General features: G+C 44.2%; 1 protein-coding gene across 4 annotated transcripts in view; it reads left to right on the top strand.

The window, feature by feature from the left end:
* SLF1 (SMC5-SMC6 complex localization factor 1) overlaps window positions 1–19,452 on the top strand; it is a 358,950-nt gene that overhangs the window by 184,674 nt on the left and 154,824 nt on the right. For all 4 annotated transcript variants that reach the window (XM_029573230.1, XM_029573211.1, XM_029573221.1 and 1 more), the window contains one exon: window positions 18,781–18,928. In XM_029573230.1, the coding sequence (XP_029429090.1) occupies window positions 18,781–18,928 (148 nt within the window). The remainder of the gene's footprint in view (window positions 1–18,780; window positions 18,929–19,452) is intronic.

Genomic DNA, 19,452 nt, shown 5'->3' with positions numbered 1-19,452 from the left:
ACCAGGCGGTCCTTCCAATCCCAGACTCTGCGAGGCTCATTGTCTGGCTCAGGGGGTGTCCCTGGAGCCCCCAGACTGGATGATAGTGACCACGGATGCGAGTCTATCGGGCTGGGGAGTGGTATGTCAGGACAGCTCGATTCAGGGGCGATGGTCGGCGGAGCAATCGGCCTGGCCCATCAACCGACTGGAGGCCAGGGCGGTTCGACTAGCTCTGCAAGGATTCCTGCACTTGGTGTGCCATCGTGCAGTTCGAGTACTGTCTGACAACGCCACCACAGTGGCGTACATCAACCGTCAGGGGGACACAAAGAGTCGTCTAGTATCGTTGGAAATCGACAGGTTAATGGAATGGGCGGAGCTCTATCTCCTGTGTCTGGCGGCCTCCCACATAGCAGGCATCGACAACGTACAAGCGGACTTCCTCAGCCGACAGCATTTGGATCCAGGAGAGTGGGAACTCTCGGAAGAGGCGATGGATCTGATAATAAAGCGCTGGGGAACTCCTCACTTAGACCTCATGGCAACGGCCAGGAATGCAAAGGCCGCTCGCTTCTTCAGTCGAAGAAGGGAACACGGAGCGGAAGGAGTCGAGGCGCTGGTCCTACCATGGCCATGTCAGTGTCTCCTATATGTCTTCCCACCGTGGCCGCTGGTGGGAAAGGTTATCCAAAGAATAGAGGCTCATCAGGGACCGGTAATCCTCGTGGCGCCGGAGTGTCCCCGACGGCCGTGGTTCGCAGATCTCCTCCAGCTAGCGGTGGGGAACCCGCTTCGCCTCGGTCACCTACTGCGTCTCCTTCGTCAGGGTCCAATATTTTTTTCCAGCGGCAGATCGCTTCTGTCTTGCGGCTTGGCTTTTGAAAGGCGCAAGCTGAGGCGTCGCGGTTACCCTGAGCCCGTCATCTCGACTCTATTACGGGCGCGTAAGACGTCCACCTCCATCACGTATGTTCGGGTGTGGAAGGTCTTCGAGGAGTGGTGCGGCTCGCAAGCCATCCAGGCAACTCAGGCTTCGGTGTGACAGATTCTTTCCTTTCTACAGGCGGGGCTGGATCCGGGTCTGGCCTATAATTCTCTCCGGGTTCAGGTGGCGGCTTTGGGAGCTTTCCTTCAGGGTGCAGACGGCAGCCTTCTGTCTTCCCATCCGGATATCCTGCGCTTCCTTAAGGGGGTGAGGCATTTGAAACCTCCAATCCGACCGCCATGTTCGTCATGGAACTTGAACCTGGTGCTCCGGGCCCTCTGCAGTCCACCTTTTGAGCCATTGCGTTCCGCTTCCATCAAGGATGTCACGTTCAAGACCGTTTTCCTGGTTGCAGTCAGTTCAGCGCGTCGGATCTCGGAGCTGCAGGCTCTCTCCTGCCGGGAGCCATACCTTCGTTTTACTCCTGGCGGAGTTTCATTGCGTACGGTTCCATCATTCTTGCCCAAGGTGGTCTCGGGGTTCCATCTCAATCAGTGGGTGGAACTTCCATCCTTTCCCTCTTCGGAGTCAGGTGACATACACAAGCTAGTTGTACGGCGTTCTTGGATGCACTATCTGGAGGTCACGAATGAATTTCGGCTTTCCGATCATTTGTTTGTACTTTGGTCAGGGCCCCGGAGGGGGTGCATGGCCTCAAAACAATCCATTGCTCGCTGGCTAAAGGGAGCGATCATAGCGGCATATCTGGGAACAGGTAAGGCTCCGCCGTTGGTAGTTAAGGCTCATTCTCTCCGCGCCCAGGCAACTTCCTGGGCGGAGAGCTCCTCCGTTCCCACCCAGGAAATCTGTAGGGTGGCCACTTGGAAGTCGCTTCACACTTTTGCCAGACATTATCGCCTAGACATCCGGGCACCGTTGGACGGTCAACTGGGGGACAGGGTCATTCGGGCAGGGCTGTCCGTGGCCCACCCATGATGGGGAAGCTTTGGTACATCCCACCGTCTGGAATGATCCTGGTACGTACAGGGAAATGAAAATTATTCCTTACCTGCTAATTTTCGTTCCTGTAGTAACATGGATCATTCCAGACACACTCCCTCGTTTTTTGGGGGTAGTTGTTTGTGGGACATCCCTGCTTACCTGTCTCTACCATCTTTCTCTCTGTACTTCTGGTGCTGCGGGTCTGTTCTTCCGCGCAGTACTGTTTGCAAAGTTCACCATTAAGGTTTTAGTTCCAAGACTAGTTGCTTGTCCGTTTTGGCCGGCGGTTGTTCTGTTTTTGGTAACTTGATCCCTCTGTTCTTCTGGTCTCTTCTCTTTTGGCTTTGATAGTCTGTTTACTGAGAATTGAGACAGGGGAGGCGTGGTTATATGGGACCTCCCCTGAGAGTTTTTGTTCTGACTCCATCTGCTGAACGGGGGACATAACCCACCGTCTGGAATGATCCATGGTGCTACAGGAACGAAAATTAGCAGGTAAGGAATAATTTTCATTTTTTTGTCATTGAAAAATAAACTCTTCAACTTGGAGAAGACTGATGTGGTCCTCATTTCGCAAAGCTACTTCAAAGTGAATAGTCAGCAATATGCTAATATCACATTTTTTTTCCCAAGGTTAAGCAGGGCAAATACAGCTACACAAGTGGATGATGTTATAGACAGTGCCAGTTCAAACATGCTGCCTTGAAGCTCAGAAAGACAAAGTCTTTTTTCTTTTTTGTCAGTCTCCTCAGTAAAAAAAAAAAAAAAAATTCTTCAGAGAGTCCAACATGTCGAGTAAGCAACCCTTGAAGCTATGCTTCAGATGCAGCTAAAAAATTGCTTCCGTGGCTTTCTAGGGCTCGTTCCATGATGTAGCAAATTGCAAACCATGTGGAGAATGACACCTAGAACCATCAGATATCAGCAATTCAAATTTTCCTCTGAGCCTTCTCCATCAGAAAAAAAGCTTCAAGCCTCATTGTACCAGACCCTCCCAAAAAGAAGTCAGTCACGACAAAGCAAAAAAAAAGGTCTTTATCTTCTGCCCATTTCAATCAATACAGACATAGATCTCCACTGGATAAAGGATCACACCACAGTCCTTACAGGTCAGTGTGACAGTCTTTGGGACATGAAAAGGAAAAGTGAAAATCTGCACAGAAGACCTTGACATCATATTTAGCTAGTTCTTCTGCACCTGCTGTGTCCATGCTGAAATAGCAAAAAATGGACTCTCCATCCATGTCAGTCAACTTGTCTTTTGTTTTACCACTAGATCATGCCTTTGTACAAAAAAAAAAGTGGTAGGATATCATCAATAACTATATGAAAGATATTCACATTTCTTTTCAATGACCAGCGCCAGTACTATAGAAGATGACTCAGCAGCTAAACTCTGAATTATCACTCTTTTTGCTTTTCAGAAGCAACCAGAATGCAACAAAAAATCGCATTCAGCCTATTCACTAAATCTGCTCATCAGCTCATATAATAGATTCTGTCTGCCTTGCAAGGTCAATCTTCCTAGAAATTTTTTTCAGAACCTTCTGTACCAGACTCTCCAAGGCTACCTCCAGAACCCTATCCAGAGATGGTTAGGAGCAACTCCCTGCTTAAGGATTTATCTTATCCACAGTTTTTTCAAAAAATGACTGAATTTGTTCCTTTCCAATTACAAGAAGACCCTTACCCAATGAACAACTTTTTAGGAGTCTTAAAATATGTAAAGCACTGAAACAATCATACCCAGATCTATCACAAAGCACCTCAGGAACTACTGTCCAAAGACGTAGTCCAATCCCCACTCTGTATCTCTGGTAGTAAGAAGAATAGATCATGACAAAGCACAACTTCCTCATGATTCTGTAGTAGAAGCGGCACCTTGGAAGGCAGTAATCCTTCAGGAAAAGTTTGTAGATTTTTAGATGATATAGTTAAGAAATTCTTTCAGTCTTTAGTGCCACAAAAGAAGATATCAGTGCATCAATTTCAGATGATGCAATACTTAAATAATCTACAAAAAAAATTAAAAATGTTTCAGCTTCTCTTCCAACTGGTATTAAAACAATTTTTGAACCACATATTCAAGATGCAAACAAATGCTCCAAGCATCTCATAAAATCCATCTATGACCATTTTGACGCATGATTTTCAGCCATAGCTATAGCTGCTAGTAGACTAGCTTGGCTGAAAGCTTCAGTTCTAAAAGAAGATGTTCACAACAAACTAGCTGATATCCCTTGTATAGGGGACTGTCATCTTCATGAAGAAGCATTGTACAACTCTATAAACCTTAACCATAGCTACCACAGATTCTTTAAACTCACAGAAAAAAATTCCAGTCACAATCTTAAACAAAACAATTCTACTATCCTATATGCTAAATGCCTTACTCTTACTAAAGTTAGCATTTTTGCAATCTTCAACAGCAACAAGAGGAGCTTCAGAACAGACTATGCTCAAGAGATAGACCTCCATCGAAATCTGCCTAACGATCAACTCAAAAAACAATACTTAGTGTTTGACTTCTGTATTCCATTCTCACATCATGACCTTCCAGTGGGGGGAAGACTAATATTTTTCTATCACCAGTGGACCTTCATCACTATGGACCGTTTGGTTCTCAACATCATTCTCAAAGAGTACAGGCTAAACTTCCAGTACCTTCCACTTCCGACTCCCTCATAAGTGTGCTGAAGAACAGTTACCCATACTGAAACATAAACTAACTTCTCTGCTCTTGGCAAACACTATAGAATCATATCCAATCTCAGAGAGAGAAAGAAAGCATTTTACTCAAGATACTTCCTAGTTCCCCATTAAAGACAGTCAAACTTTACCAATCCTTAACTTAAGAAATTAAACAAATACCTGAAAAAGGAGAGATTCAAAATGAACACCCTCCCTACAATTCTTGTTTTGGTGATGAATGATTGGCTATGTTAGATCTGAAAGATGCTTACACACATATTCCTGTATACCCAGACCACAGAAAATATCTTAGGTTTACAATAAAAGGTGAACATTATGACTACACTGTTCTCCCCTTTGGCCTCTAGGCAGCTCCAAGGGTTTTTTCAAAATGTCTATCAGTAGTTGCTTCCTATCCAAGAAATAAGTATCTTAGTTTTTCCATACTTAGATGATTGGTTAATATCGAGCAGATCCTTAGAAGATGCCAGTGTATGTTCAGCATTCACAATTCTGTCACGGTTACGAGCTCTTGGGCTGAGGCATAGTTGATGTAACCTAGTAGTGCACCAACTTGGCCCATGCCGACAACTGGCAGACACGCCCTTACTGGGAATGGAGCTGGAGATTCACCTGAACCAGCCCTGTTCCCTGCGGGTTGAGCCTCTGGGTTCCAGGGGCTGGCAGGGCTTAGGTGAGTATCCCTTAAGGAGCAGTCAGAGAGAGTCCAGGTGTGGGTAGTGGTTAGGGTAGGCAGCGAGCAGATGATGTCCGGGTCCAGGCCAAAGGACAGGGCAGGCAGCGAACACATGATATCCGGGTCCAGGCCAAAGGTCAGGGCAGGTAGCAAGCAAAGTCAGAATCCAAGGCAGAGGTCAGAATTGGAGAATCAGGCCAAGACAGAAAGAAACCTAGACAGTGATGGACAAGGCAAGGCAACTAAAGTAGGGTAAGGGCACAGATAAGGCAAGGCAAGACAGCAGAAAAATGAGGCAGGCATCTGGACAGCAAGACAAGGCAAAGGTAGTATAATATCCACTGGAAGATAGGAGGATGTGCTGTTGAGGCATTGGCTGAAGCACAGCTGGAGTTTAAATCCCCAGCCCATATTGATGTCATCTCTGCACCATGCTGCAGTTCCTACTGCAGATCCTTTATCAGGTGTCACGTGACATGAGCGCGCACACCTATGGCAATGCATGGTAACCAAGGAGGGAACGATCAGCAGCATCCTTGCCACAGCAGCTTTCAGCATCTGGGGTGAGTGTGGCTGGTTGCAGGGCTGTCCCGCAGTCATCCAAACATTGCAGTACCTCCTCTTCTAAGCCCCCTCCCCAGGCCTCTTGGCTTAGGCATCTAGGGAACACATCAGTGGAATTCCTTTGTGAGTCGGGGGCCTTCAGGGCCTAAGCCCTTCCAAGAAATAAGGTACTGGAGTCTTTTCAAAATTCTCCTGGAGTTGAGGATATCCTGGACTTCATATTCGGTGTCTTCTTGCAATGTTACCTCCATTGGTTTAGGAGGAGGTCGGAAGGGCCACAACAAGAGTAGAAGCTTGAGGAGCTGAACAAGGAATACATTTTGGACCTTGAGGGTTGGCAGTAGCTTCAACTGGTAAGCTACTGGTCCTAACTGGTGAATGACAGGGATGGTCCAATGACCCGTAGTAAGAACTTGGTAGAGGGAGTTCTGAGTTGTAGGTTAAGGATGCTCAACCATTCCAAGTCTTCAGGTTTAAGGTGGGGTGCTGGTCAGCACCTTTTGTCTACTTTGTCTTTTGTATCTCCCTGCGGCCACTGTAAAAGAGTTGGAGTGTTTTTTGCATAACTCCCTGACGTCTTGGTACATGCTGTTGGCTGCAGGACATGGGTACATTACTGGAAGGGGAAGCAGCACCCAAGGGTGTCTGCCAAATACAATATAAAATGGAGAGGATCCAAAGGAGCTTCCTACATGATTGTTAAGAACATAAGAAATTTCCATGCTGGGTCAGACCAAGGGTCCATCAAGCCCAGCATCCTGTTTCCAACAGAGGCCAAAACTAGGCCACAAGAACCTGGCAATTACCCAAACACTAAGAAGAACCCATGTTACTGATGCAATTAATAGCAGTGGCTATTCCCTAAGTAAAATTGATTAATAGCCATTAATGGACTTCTCCAAGAACTTATCAAGTTAACTTAATTTAACTTAAACTTAAATATGATGGCTTAAATTAACTAGAACTTAATAACTTAAATAATTTAATAGAAAGGTACAAATATATGTTAACAGAGAGACTGAAGAGATTACGGAGACATTTGGAAATTTCATCGAGAGTGAGAAACCATGTTGTTATAGTGGGCGTGGGGGGGGGCCCTTAATGGAAAAGCTTCAAACTTAGTGATTTGTTCATGTCTTAATGAAACACCTCTGTTGTAAAATCTTCTTTCTACAGATTGTGCCTACTAAAGAACCTGAAACTATTACTCCAAGACTTCATATCCATATTACGGTCTCTTATTCTAAATGCAATGGACTACTGCAACTCCTTATATCTGGGTCTCCCAATGGCCTCAATCTGCCCCTTATAAATTATCCAAAACTCTGCTGCTAGGACTCTAAATGGAATACAAATCAGAGAGGAGGACCAGGGAAGAGATGCCATATGGGAAAAGGAGGGGAGGCAGCATGGGGGAGGATAAAGAAGCAGTGGTTTAGGAAGAGACAAAAGAAAGGGCTGGGGGCTCAGTTTCGTGTGGCTGAGCTCAGACTTAAAAGGCCTGGGCTCAGCACACAGATCCCCCTTTTCTATGGCTGTCCCAGCTGTGCTCATGCTTCTAGCTTAACTGGAGTGTGGAGAGCAATTGGGCATCAAAGGGTGGGGTGGCTATCTCAGCTCGACTAGCAACAGCTCAGCTGCACTGGTGGTGTTGGTTCTACCGGTTGTTAAAAAAGACTTATTAGGACATCCTTCGGTGCCTACACAGTAAGAAGCACATTTATTTGTGTCGACATGGGTTGTGATGTGGGGCATTGATCGGACTTACGCTATTGTGTTCCAGTACAGGAGTTGGGGGCAGGCTGGATACGCCTTGAAGTATAGGCAATACAAAAAAAGATTGCATTTCGATTGCGTGTCTATTTCCAGAGGTACACATTGTCTGGTCTTACATCATTCCCAGAAGATTGTGGCAAGGGAAGAGGGTCCCATCAGGCATTGGAGAAAACAAGGAAGAAATTTAATACATAGATAAGCAGGTTTATGCCTCTCATAAATGGTACCAATATAGTGCACAATTTAATTGAAGAAAGCAGCCCCAGATTGTTCCGCCCAGATGGAATGCTTTTGTATGACATTAGCCTGGACAAATTCCATAGTAGCCCCCACAAAGTCATAGAGCTGCTGTCAATCCAGCTGGTGCCCGCAGTGATTAATTAATAGTGGAGCCCACTGGCAAATGGGGTTTCTCCTAGGACAAGCAGGATGGTAGTCCTCACAAGTGGGTGACATCATCCGATGGAGCCTGGCACGGAAAACTTTTGTCAAAATTTCTAGAAGCTTTGACCAGCCCTCTGAGAATGCCCAGCATGCCACTATCCGCACGTCCATGCGAGGTCCCCCTTCAGTCTCTTCTTTTCCGCGGTGCAGTTGGCTCATGGTTCGTGGTGCTTCACTTTTTTTCTCTGATTTTTTTGCAGGAAAATTGTTGATTTCCCATTCCATCTTCGGGTCCTCTTCGCAGTCTGTGCCTCCTCAGCATGGTAGGTAAAGTTGCCGTTTTTGTTCACTTCTTTGTGGTCGATTCCCGACATTTCACCTTTGGTGACCACCGCCGGTCATCGACTGCACACCTGGTAATTTTTATGGTGTCCAGTTTTCACTGATGCCCCCAGTACCCGTGGACCATGTCCATCATGGATCTGCATAAGGTTTGTATGGCAGTTCCCATACACGACATCTTGAAGGACCTCCTCCAGATGCTGGAGTACCCGAACTCCATCTTTCTGGTCAATAGGAAAGCAAATGCCATCTATTTGGTACAGCAAGCTATGGGGATTGGAAAGCAGCACCTCCCCCACCAGTCGGTGGTTGTAGAGTTCGCCCTCAAGAATGCAAGGCGCTCCCGCACTCACTCAACAAACAGCAGGGGATATCATTGCGCGCAACGTACCTGCCGGGAACTCTGAATATGCTGGCGGACCGACTGAGTCGCTCCTTCCAGCCACACAAATGGTCCCTCAACCCAGATGTAGTGTCCGCACTGTTTGGGGACACCAGATATGGACCTCTTTGCCTCCCCACACAATCACAAAGTGAGCAGGTTCTGATCCCCGTTGGCCGGGCATCTTGCCTGCAATGCCTTCTCCCTCCACTGAGGAAGAGGTCTGCTGTATGCATACCCTCCTCTTCTGTTCCTTCTGAAATCCCTGCTGAAGCTTCAACAGGACAGGGGGGGACCATGATCCTCATGGTGCCTTTTTGTCCCCAACAGGCCTGGCTCCCTCTGCTGCAGGAGCTATCGATCAGGCCCCCCCCCCCATCCGGCTGGGGATCATGCCCGATCTGATCACACAGAATCAGGGCACCCTGCGCTATCTGAATCTCTGAGGGCTGGCCTTTGATGGTTTGGATGTTGAGCACCTAGTCCTTCAGCCCTTGGCCCTTTCAGACAGTGTCTCTCAGGTGCTGGTGACTTTTAGGAAGCCTTCCACCTGAAATTCCTATAGCTTGAAATGGAGAAGGCTCTCCATCTGGTGTGTGGGGCAGGGCTTGGATCCATTCTCATGCCCCCTTCCCCAGCTGTTTGACTACTTGTGGCACCTTTCTGAGTCTGGGCTTCAAACCAGCTCAGTCAGGGTCCATCTCAGCCCTTTGAGTGTGTACCATTGAGGCGTCGCTGGCACACCCATTTCGGTGCAGCCTTTAGTAGGTCGCTTTGAGGGGCCTGCTCCAGCTGAAGCCCTCTCTTCAGCCTCCTGTTGTGTCCTGGGACCTCAACATTGTCCTGGTGCAGCTCCTGCGTCCTTCCTTTGAGCCGCTGCTCTCCTGCGACATGAAGTTCCTCATCTGGGAAGTTATAATCCTGGTGGCGATTACTTCAGTTCATAGGGTCAGTGATCTTCAGGCCTTGGTTTCATACCCGCTGAACATGAGGTTCTTTCACGATCGTGTGGTCTTGCTTGCACACCTTAAGTTTCTGCCTACGGTTGTGACTGATTTTCACCTCAATCATTTCATCATTTTACCCACCTTCTTTATTAAGCCTCATTCCCACCCAGAGGAATGGGCTCTTCATACTCTGGACTACAAGAGGCCCTAGTTTTCTATTTAGATCGCACAGCCAGTCACAGGCAGTCCACTCGGCTCTTTGTGTCGTTTGATACAAACAGGCTGGGAGTAGCGGTGGGTAAACAGACCTTATCCAACTGGCTGGCGGATTGCATCACCTTCCGCTGGCTGGCAGAGTTAAAGCTCACTCTGTGCGGGCTATGGCAACGTTGGTGGCTCATTTGCGAGCAGTCCCCATCGCCAAAATTTGCCGGGCCACCTTGTGGCATTTTCTTCACACGTTTGCGGCCCACTACTGCTTGGATAAGGATGGGCATCAGGATAGTGCCTTTAGTCAATCCGTCCTGCACAATCTCTTCCAGACCTGAATCAAACTCTCCGGCCTAGTACCTCTGGTGGGACCCAGACAGTCCCCTGCCAACCAACAGCACCGCAGTTGTTGTTGTGCAAGTTGGCACCTTGTTCAGTAACTGTTGGTCTCTTCTACTAACAGGGACTGCATGGAACATGGTACTCACCCACTTGTGAGGACTACCATCCTGCTTGTCCTAGGAGAAAGCACAGTTGCTTACCTGTAACAGGTGTTCTCCTAGGACAGCAGGATGCTAGTCCTCAAGAATCCTGCCCACCACCCCAGGGAGTTGGGTTCTCCTTCCGGTTTGTTATTTTATTTTTTCGTTCATGTTTTTCTCTAAGTTAAGAGACTGAAGGGGGACCTCTCATGGACACTGGATAGCGACATGCTGGGCATGCTCAGTGTGCTGGTCAGAGCTTCTAGAAACTTCAACATAAGAACATAAGAAATTGCCATGCTGGGTCAGACCAGCATCCTGTTTCCAACAGAGGCCAAACTAGGCCACAAGAACCTGGCAATTACCCAAACACTAAGAAGATCCCATGCTACTGATGCAATTAATAGCAGAGGCAATTCCCTAAGTAAATTTGATTAATAGCCATTAATGGACTTCTCCTCCAAGAACTTATCCAAACTTTTTTTGAACCTAGCTACACTAAGGGGCAGATTTTCAAAGGGGTACGTGCGTAAGATATGCACTTACCCCCCGAAAACCTGCCCCAAGATCCCCCTGCGCGCGCCGAGCCTATGTTGAATAGGCTCGGCGGCGCGCGCAAGTCCCAGGGCTTTCCTGGGGGGGGGGGTGCGGGGAGCGTGTTGCGATGGCGCGTCATCTGAGGGCAGGGCCGCGGGCGTGGTTCTGGCCCGGGGGCGTTTCGGGGGCATGGCCGAGGCCTCCGAAACAGCTTCCAGGCTGGGGAATCTGGCAGGCGTAACTTTTAAAACAAAGGTAGGGGGGTTTAGATGGGGGGGGGTGGGTTAGGTAGGGGAAGGTGCGGGGGGTGGGGTGGAGGGAATGGAGGCAGGCTGTGCGGCTCAGCGTGCGCAGGCTGCTGATTTTGGGCAGCCTTGCACGCGGCGACCCCGGCTACACGCGTATCTATTAAAACCTGGCGTACTTTTATAAAATCTGCCCCTAACTGCACTAACCACATCCTCTAGCAACAAATTCCAGAGCTTTATTGTGCATTGAGTGAAAAATAATTTTCTCCGATTAGTCTTAAATGTGCTACTTGCTAACTTCATGCAATGCCCCCTATTTCTTCTATTATTCGAAAGTGTAAATAACCGATTCACATCTACTCGTTCAAGACCTCTCATGATCTTAAAGACCTCTATCATATCCCCCCTCAGCCATCTCTTCTCCAAGCTAAACAGCCCTAATCTCTTCAGCCTTTCCTCATAGGGGAGCTGTTCCATCCCCTTTATCATTTTGGTTGCCCTTTTCTGTACCTTCTCCATCGCAACTATATCTTTTTTGAGATGCCACGACCAGAATTGTACACAATATTCAAGGTGCGGTCTCACCATGGAGCGATATAGAGGCATTATGACATTTTCCGTTTTATTAACCATTCCCTTCCTAATAATTCCTAACATTCTGTTTGCTTTTTTGACTGCTGCAGCACACTGAGCCGATGATTTTAAAGTATTATCCACTATGATGCTTAGATCTTTTTTCTGGGTGGTAGCTCCTAATATGGAACCTAACATCGTGTAAATACAGCAAGGGTTATTTTTCCCTATATGCAACACCTTGCACTTGTCCACATTAAATTTCATCTGCCATTTGGATGCCCAATCTTCTAGTCTTGCAAGGTCCTCCTGTAATGTATCACAATCCACTTGTGATTTAAGTACTCTGAATAATTTTGTATCATCCGCAAATTTGATAACCTCACTCGTCGTATTCCTTTCCAGATCATTTATATATATATAAATATATATTTCAATATATATATATATTGAAAAGCACTGGTCCAAGTACAGATCCCTGAGGCACTCCACTGTTTACCCTTTTCCACTGAGAAAATTGACCATTTAATCCTACTCTCTGTTTCCTGTCTTTTAACCAGTTTATAATCCATCAAAGGACATCGCCTCCTATCCCATGACTTTTTAGTTTTCTTAGAAGCCTCTCATGAGGAACTTTGTCAAACGCCTTCTGAAAATCCAAATACACTACATCTACCGGTTCACCTTTATCCACATGTTTATTAACCCCTTCAAAAAAATGAAGCAGATTTTTTAGGCAAGACTTCCCTTGGGTAAATCCATGTTGACTCTGTTCCATTAAACCATGTCTTTCTATATGCTCTACGATTTTGATCTTAAGAATAGTTTCCACTATTTTTCCGGCACTGAAGTCAGGCTCACAGGTCTATAGTTACCCGGATCGCCCCTGGAGCCTTTTTTAAATATTGAGGTTACATTGGCCACCCTCCAGTCTTCAGGTACAATGGATGATATTAATGATAGGTTACAAATTTTAACTAATAGAGCAGAAATTTCATTTTTGAGTTCCTTCAGTACCCTAGGATGCATACCATCCAGTCCAGGTGATTTGCTACTCTTTAGTTTATCAATCCGGCCTACTATATCTTCCAGGTTCACAGTGATTTTGTTCAGTTCGTCTGACTCATCATCCCTGAAAACCATCTCCGGAACTGGTATCTCCCCAACATCCTCATTAGTAAACACGGAAGCAAAGAATTCATTTAGTCTTTCTGCAATGACCTTATCTTCCCTAAGAGCCCCTTTTAGTTTAAATTTGATCATGTTATGATCACTGTTGCCAAGTGGCCCCACCACTGTTACCTCTCTCACCAAATCCTGCATTCCACTAACAAATCTAAAATAGCTCCCTCTCTTGTTGGTTCCTGAACCAATTGTTCCATGAAGCAGTCATTTTTTACATCCAGGAACTTTGTCTCTAGCAAGTCCTGATGTTACATTTACTCTGTCAATATCGGGGTAATTGAAATCTCCCATTGTTATTGCACTGCCAAATTGGTTAGCTTCCCTGATTTCTCTTAGCAGGAGTTGCCCAAGTGGAAACCGATCAGTGCGGGGACTTCCCCAGATCTAATCACACAAGATCAAGGCAGGCTGCAGCATCCCAATCTCCAGGTCCTGTCGCTCACAGCCTGGATGTTGAGAGGTTAATCCTGCAGCCGCTTGATCTTTATGATGATGTGTCTCGGGTCCTGGTGGCTTCTAGAAATCCTTCCACTAGAAAGTCCTATAGACTGAAGTGGAGGAGGTTTTCTATGTGGTGAGAGCAGAAGGCCCTAGATCTGTTCTCCTGCCTCAACCAAAACTGCTTGATTACACTCTACACCTTTTGGAGGCTGGCTTAAAAACGAACTCTGTCAGAATTAATCTTAGTGCAATTGGCTCATACTACCACGGTGTAGATGGTGCGCCCATCTCTGTATAGCCTAGTTGTATGGTTCATGCGGGGCCTGCGTCAATTGAAGCCTCCCCTAAGACCTTCCTCTGTGTCTTGGAACCTCAGCATTGTGTTAGCTCAGCTGATGAAAGCTCCTTTTCAGCCTCTGCATACCTGTGACCTGAAGTACCTCTCCTGGAAGGTCATATTTTTGGTGGCGGTCACTTCAGCGTGCAGGGTCAGCGAGTTCCAGGCCTTAGTGACTTATCCACTTTATACTAAGTTTTATCATGACAGGCTGGTCTTGTGTACGCACCCTAAGTTCTTTCCTAAAGGTGATGGATTTCCATCTTAACCAGTCAGTTGTCCTGCCAATATTCTTTCCCAGACCCCAGTCACACCAATGCGAATGAGCACTGCACAGTTTGGACTGCAAACGAGCCTTAGCCTTCTGTCCGGAAAATATCCAATTGGCTAGCAAATTGCATATCCTTCTGTTATACCCAGGTAGGGACTGCATTTTGGAAGACGTCAAGGCTCATTCTGTCACAGCCATGGCAGTGTCAGAGTCCCACTTGCGAGCTGTTCCTGTGGAGGAGATCTGCAAGGCTGCGATGTGGCATTATCTCCACACATTCACATCACATTACTGTCAGGATAGGGTTGTCCGATGTGATGATAGGTTTGGCCAGTCTGTCCTCAAAAACCTGTTTGAGATGTAGAACCCAACTCTTCCAATCTTTAGGGCCCGTTGATTGGGTTCAGGCTGTCCCCCCCCCCCCCCCCCCCCCCCGTTATCAACAGCACCGGTGATGATGTGCCCGTTAGTACCTGGTTAGGTGTCTGTTGGTTCTCGTTTGTATTGGGGAGCAGCCTGTAGCTAGGGATTCATCCATGTGTGAGGGCTACCATCCTGCTTGTCCTCGGCGAAAGCAGAGTTGCTTACCCGTAATAGGGATTTTTCGAGGGCAGTAAGATTGTTAGTCCTCACAAAACCTGCCCACCACCCCGCAGAGTTTGGTTTCTCCTATTTTTTATTTTAGTGTAATTTTATGTTATAGGTAAACAACTTTGCTTTATCTGTCTATCTTAATCTTAGCACTCTATACATCAGGAAGGACTAATACTTTTATAAACACATCTGCATTTTTATTACTGTGAAGCATCAGCCTTCATTCTACCCCTTCTTAACATATGATGCCTTGATGTAAGAATGCTTTGAAAAGGTTTTCTTTGAAACCAGTCTGAAAGTTGTGAACTTCACTAAACAGGGCAACATAGACCAGAATGAATAGGGCTAGAGAATAGTATGATCATCTACTTTTTACAAGAGTTATCTTCTGTTTTCAGGACTTCATGACCTGAAACACAACATCGACAAATTACAACCTGGAAAGCTATAACAAAGAAACATAGAGCCAGACTTTCTTACATCCTCACAAGCTGCTAAGAGTTTTGTTCAAATGCATTCTTTCCTGTAAATGTTTTATATATTTCTTGTATAACTTTGTATCAATAAAAGACAAGAGTTTTAAATATACAAATAACTACATTAAATTTGATTGAATCAGTGTCAGAATTGTGATGTGCTATACTCAAATAAGAATAATAATGTTCCTCGAACCCAATCTAGTGAAGCCAATGAATAGAGATATCAAGCAAATCACTTTATTAGATGGTTGAGAGAGCCATTACAAATCTTGTTCATTGTATTACTGATCCTTAAGACCATCATATAGAGATACCATTTGCACTCATAAACAGAGTTGAGAATCTTTAAAAAGACTGTGTCCTAAATATAATCATCTGTCTTCTTCATAAGGGACTTTTTATGAAAGAGTTTTTGGTATGCAAATAAAATCACTTATTTTTTATAGTGAATGTGCACATCTTGAAACATTGCCATTCAACACTGACACTGTGTCAGTGTTTTGTATACTCAGGCTATCATGGCCACAATCTTTGTTAGCGTCTTTATCCAGTCAAAAAGACTTACAAAGACTGTGGCTATGACAGCTTGAGTATACGAAACACGAAAATTCCAGCTTTTTTTTCCTGTTTTTCAAAAAATAAACAAAACGTTTTAAACATGTTAACCTTGTTCCCATAGTAACGAGAGCTGCATTATTTGTTTGTTGATTTATGTAGATTTTTAGTCACTGTATCAACAAATGCTCAAAGTAATGTATAGTACATAAAATACAATCAACAAATCAGTATATTCTGGTCTGAGAGCTCTCAGAGGCAAATAGCATTTATGTATCTGGTTTGAATCTATGTTTCTAGGCTTGGCCAAGAGCAGGATAGATAACATTAACAAACTGCAAGCCCTGGATTTTTTTTTTTTTTAAGACCCTGATAAATATTTTTTTGACAAATTAAGTCAGAGTTATTTCAATGTACTTTAGCTTCTTTCATGTTTTAGAAGTAACCCAATTTGTGCAAAGTGATTCTAATCGCAGATTTTTGTTTGTTTATATAAGGAAAATTTGATCTTGATTTTGTTTGCATCTAATTACAATGTAGTAGACATTTTTTGTGTATATTTTATGCATAACATATCACATATACTTCACATTTTCACCTTTGTAGTATGATTTTTTAAAATTTCAGTTTTAAGATATGCCTGAGATGTGCATTATATTTCTAATTTTCTAACATAACCAATAAAATTTACAATAGAAGTGATTATGCAGTATTTATATATATATATATATATATATATATATATATATATATAAAATAAATAACTTGACCCTGGATGCATCAATATGATTTTTTTTTGCGCGGGCAGGGTCCCACCATCACCACAATAGTGGGGACCCTCCCCTAAAAAAAGATCACACCTCTTTGGAGAGTTCTTTTATCTTACAGCTAAGCACCAAGGGGCAAAAGAATGCACCTAGTGACCTTTTAACACAATGAGGCCCCAACCTCCAGGACCTGCCATCGCCTTAAAGGGTTGCCAGAAAAAAAAAAGTTGTGTGCCAAAATGGGGAGGTTGAGCAGAGGTCAGTCACATGACTGGGGCAAGGTCAGGTCAGCATCATTTTGGAAAATGGCACTGACTGGGCCAGGTGTGAGTGTGTGGCCCAGCCCTGAGGCAGGACCCTCTACTAGTTGGGGGGAGTGGGAAGGATTTGCTTGAGGGGGTGGGAGGGCCCAGATTAGGAAATTTTGTTTTACTTACCTTTAGGGGGTAGGGGGAAGTGGTGGTTTGTTATTGTACCTTAGGGGGGGCCTTGGTCTGTCATATCTTTTAGAGGGAGGAGTGGGGGTTTCTGAGGGTGCAGGGGGATGGGGTGCATGGGAAGAACACTTTTATTTATTTATTTAGTGATTTTTTTTATATACCGCGGCACGTTAATAACATCACCTCGGTTTACAATAAACGTTAATTAGCAACAAGCTTTACAGACAATATTAAATAATGTGAACATATCATATCTTATAACACATCATATATAAATTAAACACATGAACAAAAAACCAAAAAAAAACCTAAAGATAAAATATTCGAAATACTTAGGGGTATGGAGCTGTCACCGTGCAGGCAAACTTTTCTATTTTGTTTTTTACTTTGGGGGCCATTCAACCTCCCCATTTTAGTGTGCAACTTTTTTTTTTCAGCCAGCTCTTTAAATGTGAGGTGAGAGCCTTGGGACCCATGTTAGGGTCCCGGGCCTCCTGCTTCATATTTAGTGCATTTAAAATAGGTGTTATTTTATCGCAGCTGACCACTTTTTTGGTCAGCTGCAATAAAATATTTTCTTCAGATTGCCTACACTTGACCTTCTTTGCATGCATTTGCATTCTTAATGCAAGCAAATGATATGCAAAGAAGGTCATTGTAATAAGGTATTTTAGAAGAGTGTGGATGTGCATAATACCGTGTATATCAAGCGATATTGCTCTATCATGCGATATACAGTGTATATCTCGCAATATACTCTGTTTAACGTGCATAAGAGCACTACCACGGCTTAATGCATCTCCCAGCTAATTTTTAAGTTACCAGTTTTTAATACAAGTCCTATATATATTGTGTTTTCTTATTAGGTAAAGTAGTCCAGTTAATCCAGTACTGGAAAACATACACAAGAATAGGCTTTAATTCTACCTGTTGTACTGTTTACTAAATATCTGTATAACCCTTGTCTCGGGCAGAGTCCTGGACAAGCGATTTATGGTCCTTAACAGTCAGGTGGTTGATCAGATGGTGAAGTGGACCAGGGGTGAATCACAAGGTTGACCTGGCATTTTCTCAGAGATCTCACTAGTTCTCTGCCCTTGTTGGTGAGCCAGATCCCAGATAACAAAGGCAAGCTGCAGGCAAATAGTTGTGATTCCAAACGAAAATTTTTTTACAAGATAGCAATAGTTGCAAAGACCAATTCACAGGTAACTTCACAATGAATACTTGTTCCATCAATATTTTAAGATTGCAAAGACCAATTCACAGGTAACTTCACAATGAATACTTGTTCCATCAATATTTTGAGATGGTATCAGTAAAATTACACATTTCCCAAATAAGCATAGTTCTGAGTGCAGCTTTGTTCAATGCAATATGGAGACTTAGTCCAGTCAAAAATAATTACATGAATAAGGACTGAGGTCTCTGCTACCATGAACTAGGGATTTTCTCCTTAGGTAAAAAAAAAAAAAAATCCCAGAAATCTTAACCATTCCAACCTCAGTGGTTGAATCTCTCTCATTTCCCCTAGCCAACCTATTACTGTTCTCAAATGTGCATTGCCATCTGTGGCTCCAGGAAAGAGGAGATCTCATGGATATACTGCACACTCCTAAGGGCCTAGAAACAGGCCCAAATGAGTAGCAAAGTGTACGGCTGGAAGCTTTGATGGTATTTCAAGAGATAACAAGAGATACGTTGTCTCTTGCTTCTTTCGTTCCCTCCTTCAGAACTCTGCAGAAAATGAGATTGTAAACCTCTAGAGGGTTTCTATAATTACTAAGCGTGGGCTTAAGAGACATAATAATTACTGGACCCCAAGTATAATGGAACCTGTTTACCTAGGGACCTCCATACATAAAGGAACACCTGGTTCCACTGGAAAGGGACTACATCTGCTTGTGTTTACTGTTGACAACTAACTCAAGATCAAGATCACCATTGTACCAACATGTCACATACTTAGGTCTTCAAGCATCAAGTGGCCTACCTACTAAATGGAATTCTTGGCGCTGCGGTGGAATACTGGGTTCTTCTAGGATTCCTATTGGACAAATGTATGATACAGCAAGTAACAGATGTCTTGGCAAATTATATATCTATTTTATGTGATGGTAAGTATATATAAAATGAAGGACATTACATGCCTACAGAAAGTTGGAAAAAAAAGTCATATTCTTAGTTTAATTCTATAATGCCCATATAATCCTTTCTTTTACATCACTATAATGTACAGATTAACTATGAGAGAAATAGTTCTCTCTCATGAAACAAGATCTAAATTGGCTACTGAATAGTTTCTCTTCATTGACAATTGTTGAAGAATATACATTTGCCATTGTAACAACTGTTTCACACCAGATTGAAGCGTTGATTACAATTTTATTAGTATTGCGCAAGTATTCAGTTGTACTGTGTACTGTGCTGAAGCCTGCTCCGGCACACACAAATCTTTAGCTAGCTATTCCATAGAATAATAAAAAAAGGAAGTATCTAACCCAAAAATTAGTCAGTCTAACTCATTACTTTGGCAGGAGTTCCAGAGTTAAGAGATGCTGTCGTCTTCTTTCTGTGAGAGAAAATAGATCTATTAGTTCTTATTGCAAGATGAATGTGAAAGTTCTTAATTATGAATATT

Source organism: Rhinatrema bivittatum, chromosome 1 (assembly GCF_901001135.1).
Source record: "Rhinatrema bivittatum chromosome 1, aRhiBiv1.1, whole genome shotgun sequence".
Taxonomy (NCBI): Eukaryota; Metazoa; Chordata; class Amphibia; order Gymnophiona; family Rhinatrematidae; genus Rhinatrema; species Rhinatrema bivittatum.
Note: the sequence above shows the minus strand (reverse complement) of the source record. Positions and strands in the feature narration are given on the sequence as shown.